Genomic DNA, 7,247 nt, shown 5'->3' with positions numbered 1-7,247 from the left:
AGGCCGCGGTCAGGCAGCCTGGTGAGTTAGGACGTGGTTGTCCTCCCCCATCGCAAGCCTGACACAGGTCAGCAGAAGGTGGGCCAGAAGGGTCTAGGGAAGCACCGCCCAGTCTGAGCTGCCCAGAGGTGCAGGCAACGACTCAGACGGCAGCAGCCGGGTAGGGAGTCCCGCAGCCCGGCGTCGCGCTGCAGGCTGGGCCGCCCCACCCTCAGTATTACCCAAGAAAACAAAACAAGCACAGGACACCGCGTACCGAGACAGAGCACCAACGCCCTGGCGGCTAGATCGCGCATGCGCGTCCTGGGGCCCAGTGCGCGGAGCGGGGGAGGGTCGGGGGTGGGGAGAGCGAGAACAAAGGGCGGCGGTTGGGCCACAAAGAAGCCACGCCCACGCATCAACGTCTCTGCGCATGCTCCGTACGTCAGCTTCTAGTACTTTCGGCGCGTCAGCGGACTCCCTGCTCAGTTCGCGCCTGGTCGTTGTAGCTGGAGGTTGTGTCCTCTGTCTCGGGAGCAGCTGCAAAAATTTCCTCTTCGTCCTTCGCTGTGGAAGGAGGGCGTCCGTTGGGCCTTTCTCTCTGTCCTGAGCGAAGTGCTGGTGGCTTGTAAGTTTTCTGGTGGCGGGGCGGATTCCCGGGAACCTCAGCGTGCTTGGCAGAGGAAGTGGGGGGTTCTGCGTGGCAGAGAAAGTGGGGGCCTCTGCATGGCGCCGAAAGGGGGGCTGCTGGCTTGGCGGCAGGGCCGGCGTCTGGCGGCGCCAGGGCCCGGAGTTGGCGAGTCCCGGTTCCTTTCTCGAGCTCCCCTCCCCCACGGCCCGCAGACCTTGTTTCCGGGAGTTCACTTCCTTCCCCTCCCCCTCTCCAGTTCAGGAACCGCGCTTTCGAGAAGGATCCTGAAAGGCAGGGGAGCTTCCAGCTGCAGGCCCAGATGTCCAACTACGTGAGCGCTATGTGGCCGGGCTCGCTGCCCGAGGAGTCGCCGTCGGCCTCGGGCCGGTCTAGCCGGCTGTCGTCGGCGACCGGGAGCCGCTCTCCCAGGAGCTCGCGGTCCCGTTCCAGCGTCTCCAGCCGGTGGTCGTCCGGCAGTCGGAGCCGGCCCCGGCGCGGGAGCAGGTCCCGGTCTCGGTCCCGGTCCCGGAGACGCCACCAGAGGAAGTACAGGCGCTATTCGCGGTCCTACTCGCGGAGCCGCTCGCGATCCCGCAGCCGCCGTCGCCGCCACCGGGAGAGGCACTACGTCTCCTCCAGGAGGTATTACCGGTCTCCGTCTCCCTCGCCGGACCGATCCCGCAGCCGGTCCCGCTCTCGGGGACGGTCGTATTACCGAAGGGCCTACGCGGTCATGCGGGGGCGACGCTACTATGGCTTCGGTCGCTCCGTGTACCCGGAGGAGCGCAGGAGTTGGCGGGCGAGATCCAGGACGAGGTCGCGGAGCCCAACGCCGTTTCGCTTAAGTGAGAAAGGTGAGTCCGGAGCTGCCCAGTTCGCTTCTCCCTAGGCACCTTCTAGGTGCGGCGACAGTATGAGTAGGCTGGGAGCCAAGGTGGTTGTGTAATACTAGTATTTTTTTTCCTTTGGTGCTTGACATCTTAACAGTTCCGTTGGGAGGAAGGAGGAGAGGAGGACATTACTAGCAGGCTAACAGTTAAAAACCGCAGTACGGTGCGGTCTAAACGGACACCAGTTCTCACCCCTTGGGATTAAATTGTAGGTGTTAATTGGCTCAGGATAGAAATAATCTTTTATCCTGGCGGCTGGCACTTCTTAGTGGAGACCTGTAAATGTTAGTTCACCAGCCCTACGCTTCTGCTAATAAGTTAATCATTGAACAGGAAGAAGAGTACAAAAAGCATTCTTTTTTTTTTTTTTTTTTAAGAGGCCCGAGCTTAGTGACTTCAGTCAGAAAGCTTAACTTAACCTTACTTATATCATCTGAAAGGCAGGTTCTTATGTATGTGTAAGGGTGCTTCACATTCCTGTGGCTCAAAGAAGCAAGCAGTCTTACGGATGTGGAGGACTCTGCTTGCGTCCAGGGCTTAAAAAGCCCGGGCCCGGGCAGGAGACCTTGGCTGTGTGGGAGGTGAATATGCATACAGCATACAGATGACTTATTGTGGAATTGTACACTTGAAAGGGATGTAATTTTATTAACTAACATCGCCCCGGTAAATTCAACTTAAAAAGTTACATGACAAAATGTAAATTCCTTCTTGAAAAGTTAATATTGTATTACTGAAAAAATTAATTTTCAGTATTTTAAAAACAAATGACTTATGGGATAGGATTATGGAACAGAAAACATGATAGGTCAAGACCAAAACTTGAAGCCTGAAAATGGATTTAGTAATTTATCAATATTGGCTCATTAGTTGTGACAGTTGTACTGCATAAAAATATTTTTGACCAAAAATGTTCAGAATACATATTTGAAGAGAATGCAAAAACAGTATGAAATTCAGGCTTTGGTAAGGGAAATTTACGATTACGTTAGGGATGCTTATTTTTCTTAGCAAAAACAGAATCCCCCTCCCCCCAACAAGGATGTTTTTACACATGAAGATGAAATGTTAAAATATTTTAGTTTTGCTGTTCAAAATAAATACAGACTTATTTTGTGATTCTAAGTCCTCTTGGGGAAATGCTGCAAGATTAAGAAATACCTTGTGTTTCTTTTGTAGATCGAATGGAGCTGTTAGAAATAGCAAAAGCCAATGCAGCAAAAGCTTTAGGAACAACCAACTTTGAATTGCCCCCCAGCCTCCGAGTTGTTCCCGGGCTTAAGGAAACAAACCATGAAACAGCCATACCAAACAAAGGAGCAAAGTTTGAGGTAAGTATTCTAGGTTTATCCAGACAGAATCTTCAGAAAGCTACTTCCAGAAAGATCTGATTAGCATTTTTATTTGATTTACTTTGAACTGTTTTTGAGAAAGGCTAGCTAAATATTTGTTAAAGTCAAAATAGCAGGTCTGACAATACTTAGTCTCTCCCATGAAAATAGATGAACGACCTTTATTTTTAGTTGACAGAGTATTGCTGTCATGATTTTAGCTGGTATTTTGATTCTATGTAGTTAACTGAAGAATTTTTCTAACTAGTCTCTAGAGTATTTATCTGTAGTTTTCATTTGCAGCATTATGTTCCCAGAAATTCTGTACTCAACATACAGTATAGTTTATCTGCTTTATTTCTGTCTTATAGAAATCATGAATGTGGTCTCCAGACATTGCTGAAGAAAATCTGTTGGTAATTGATACATGGGCATAAGCATCAGAGGTTTAACTAATTTGAAGTTTATGTTCACATGCCGAAAGCTTAGTTTTGTTGATAGATCCATGTGCATGCTAGAATTTGGGATAGGTGCTGTTTGGATAAGATACAGAAGACCATTTTTAAACTAAAGTACACTTTGTAATTTTGGGGCATCTGTGATATAGATGTCCCTTTTGTAATATATGCGATGTATTCCAGATGTTTTGAGAGATTACAGAAGAGGCCTGCTTCACTTGCAGATAAGTTTATTATTCTCCAGAAGTAAATGTGCATTGGCAAATTACCCTGTGCTTTTTTAGTTGAAACCCAAAGCATAAAATCCATAGCTTTAAAAATGTAAGGTAGTTAGGAATTGATATGCTCAGTTTAAAACAAGAGAAACATTATCTAGATGAATCTACCATTCACACTCAGATATGGGTATGCCTGTGTTAGTGCCAGACAAGTAAGATCTTCATTGCTTCTTCAAATGATTAGGTGTCAAACTGGCTAATACATTAATTCTTTAAAACTAGGTATTTTCTTATTACTGATTTTACCCTTCAGAGTTATTCGAACTTGTATTGGGAATAAAAGACTGCTTTATGGGGACATGTGTCTTCATCAGGTCCGTTTAATACATCAATTTTGTTACGGGGGAATCAACAGTACAGTGTTGTTTAGATTGTGTACTGTATGGTTAGATCCCACTTGTTTTGTCTTTACAACGAAATTTAAATACGGTTGGGCTGTTTTGTATATTGCACTGTAAATCAAAGGTGGTTTGGTTTTTTTTTTGTTTTTTAATGTATTGCCTTTTCCTGTCTAGCTGTCAGAAAAGCTAACAGAAGATGGAACTGCAAATGCCAGTGAAAAGTCCTCTCAACAAAAAAGCAGTAGCTTTAATGTACGTATATATCTAAGCCCTGACCACTCAGGGTTGAACTTAGGACATCTATCCATTGTGTGGGTTTTTATTTTTGTTGGAAGGCTCATTGTTCTGTTTTTGTAGTGATAATTCAGGCCTACTAAACCACTTCACAGAAATCTCTCACATATTTTTGTGCTGCTTCTACAAGTGACCAGTATAATGGGCTTCTTATATCTAATCTCCACATCCTCAGTTTGAATATTTTCATATTCTTTTTCGACACCACTATTGTGATACACCCTGCATATGTCTAAATTTACCTGGCACAATTTCTTGGCCTGGCAGTTTGAGTCAGGTTACAAATGGCATTTGGTTGGTGTCTCTTTATTTTCAATCTTAAATGGAATTCTATTATAAAAAGCAGATATTTTAAGTATGTACAATATGTATGTCTGGGAAGCTGACTCAAATTTGTTCTCTTACAGAATTTTGTAGCAAAGCCAATGCTTCAGAAATCAGCTAAAGCTACTGCTGAAGAGACCTCTTCAGGATCTCCAAAAACCCAGAAAAAAAGTCCATATGAATTGTGGAAACCTGTTTAAAAAAAGAACTGATGGCTAAGGTTGCCTGAAATGCACTTTATTGCAAGTTTGTTTTGTATAGCATTATATCATTCCTGTGAACAATTTAGAGGAAATTGTTAACATTTTAGATTTCTCTTGCAGATAAGAGCACAGATGGACCAGAGGGTTACATACAGGTGGGAGTCTTTGTATATTCTTGTAAATATTTTGTGTAATATCAATTGGTTACACAGAAATTAAATTTATATGAAACAGTAATTGTATATATTAATAAAGTTTGTGTTTTTACTATTTGTCTCATTTTATTACACATGTATTATGCGATGGGTCTTTATTTAATGATGAAGAAAAGGAGGGGTATCTCTTGGTTAAAGCCTTGCTACTCCCAGATCGAAATCCGTAAATTGTGATAGCACAGGGCTTGGTTGACAGTACCTGGGAGTTTGTGAGAAATGCTGAATCTCATTGAGATGTGAATTAGAACCTGAATCTTAACTATTTCCAGTTGATGTGATAGTCAGAATTTGAGTTCCTGGTATAGTGTTATCCTGGAAGTTGAACACTGCTAGTTTTAGGGTAGGAAGCTGGTTCAAATGGAAACCACCCCTTGCTAAGGTAGAGAATCTGAGGTTATATTGATTGATTCAAGTTGAAATTTTTTTAATACTGTAGCTGGGAAGGAACTAAACACAGTTTAAAAATAAGGTTAATACAAAGATCCCGAAAGTCGATACAGACTGACTACAGACATTCATGTAGTTTTTGCACATTAATATGTATTAGTGAACACCAAAAATGATTTAAGCCATTTTTAAACAAGTGTTGCCTTACTAGATAAAATGTTTGAATTGAATGTAAGATGCCAGCCACCTTAATTTGTTGTACCTGTATGCCAGGGCACAGCAAACGAAACACCCACAGATACTAGGTGAATAGATGAGCAGGCTGAAGTTAAGTAGAAGTTGTTTTTTTTTTTAAAAGATGAGCCCTGGCTGGTGTGGCCCAGTGGATTAGCACAAGCCTGTGACCTGAAAGGTGGGTGGGTTGACTGCTAGTGGGGGTACACCTGGCTTGTGGCTGGGTTCCTGGTGGGGGTTGGGCATTGGGGGTGGAGCAGGAGACAACCCATTGATGTTCCTGGACCTCTCCAGTCTAAAAAAGACAATGGTTACTTGTGTGGCTTGGTTGGAGCATTGTCCTGTACATGCAAATGTTGGTTCATTTCCTGGGCAGAGCACATACTTAAAGTTGCAGGTTTAGTCCCTGGCCAGGTGTGTATGGGAAGCAACAAACTTTCTCACACTAAAATCAGTAAACATTTAGGCGGAAAAAGTTCTTTAGCAGGGGTGTCCAGCCTGCAGGCCATGTGCAGCCCAGGATGGCTGTGAATGCGGCCCAACACAAAATTGTAAGTTTACTTAAAAAATTTTTTTTTGTGTGATTAATGTTGCAATGCATTTGTGTGGCCCAAGACAATTCTTCCAGTGTGGCTTAGTCACCAAAAGATTGGATACCCCTGCTGGTGGGATTTAATCAACTAAAGCTGTCCATTTTACCTGCTCTTTTCAGTAAGAGCCACTATGCACACGTGATTACTTGAAATTCCTCAGTTGTACTAGCCACTGGTGTTCATCAGTGACAGGCTAGAGATGGCTAGAGGTTAGTGCAGATATTTTTGTAAGAATACAATGTTGGATAGAGCTGCTCTAAATCTGACTCAATGAAATTTATTTTTTTAAAGATTTTATGTTGGGCTGAGGGCAACTAGGGACCTGGCCCACAACCCAGGCATGTGCCTTGACTGGGAATCAACCAGCAACCTTTCCGATTTGTAGGCCTGGCTAAATCTGCTGAGCCACACCTGTCCAGCTGAAACAATAAAATTTAAATCCATAATGATTTGCATATGTACAGTCCTGGACATATAATTACTGTCATTATTTACATAGCCTTGGTAACATTTTCATCCCTTAAGCCCAGCAGCACAGGATTCGAACAAGAAATTTTTCAGAAATTTTTCGGTTGGGGGCATGCAAGAGGCAACCCATTGATGCTCCCCTACCTCTCAAAATGTGCAAGATTTGATTGGTTTAGATTTGTAACAAAACGTGGCTAATCTGAGCACCCTGTTAGTATTGGTTTGGCCAGAAAGTACATTTAGTTTTTCCTGTAAAATATTTTTCATTTTCACCAGTAACTTTGATTTTGTATATTTTGAGTGTGTCAGCTATCTCCATGAGGTATAATGGTGATTGTTCTGTGTCTTCATCTGATCCCTATCAACTTCTAACTGACTTAACCAGACCGTAGAGCTTCATCCAAGGTCAGAAATCTCCAGCATGAAACTTCGTAAAACTCTTTTGACACGTTCAGTCAGTCACACCACCTTCTGCATACACTGCACAAATCTTTGTTGCGTTTTTACCTTTTCTTGAAATAGAGCATATGTTGAAAATGTTGCTTATTTTCTTCTTGGACATTAAAATGGCTACACAAAAATTCACCAACTTGGATGTTTTTTCTTACTGCACACTGATAG

General features: G+C 43.5%; 1 protein-coding gene across 3 annotated transcripts; it reads left to right on the top strand.

The window, feature by feature from the left end:
• The first annotated feature begins 447 nt into the window (after positions 1–447).
• RSRP1 (arginine and serine rich protein 1) lies at positions 448–4,996 on the top strand. 3 transcript variants are annotated; one of them, XR_006788005.1, is made up of 5 exons: positions 448–607; positions 867–1,464; positions 2,680–3,247; positions 4,083–4,160; positions 4,610–4,689. XR_006788005.1 is itself a non-coding variant. In XM_045859624.1 (5 exons), the coding sequence occupies exons 2-5, from the start codon at positions 930–932 to the stop codon at positions 4,724–4,726; spliced, it is 882 nt and encodes a 293-aa protein (XP_045715580.1). In that variant the 5' UTR covers positions 448–607; positions 867–929; the 3' UTR covers positions 4,727–4,996. The 3 variants fall into 3 exon arrangements, 1 of the variants encoding a protein (XP_045715580.1); XR_006788004.1 differs by having other exon boundaries at positions 3,473–4,160; XM_045859624.1 differs by having other exon boundaries at positions 2,680–2,831; positions 4,610–4,996.
• The last annotated feature ends 2,251 nt before the right edge of the window (positions 4,997–7,247 follow it).

This window comes from Phyllostomus hastatus, unplaced genomic scaffold, assembly GCF_019186645.2.
Source record: "Phyllostomus hastatus isolate PE091 unplaced genomic scaffold, TTU_PhHast_1.1 phas_scaffold_182, whole genome shotgun sequence".
NCBI classification, from domain to species: domain Eukaryota; kingdom Metazoa; phylum Chordata; class Mammalia; order Chiroptera; family Phyllostomidae; genus Phyllostomus; species Phyllostomus hastatus.
This window is presented reverse-complemented; position numbering and strand designations above follow the sequence as displayed.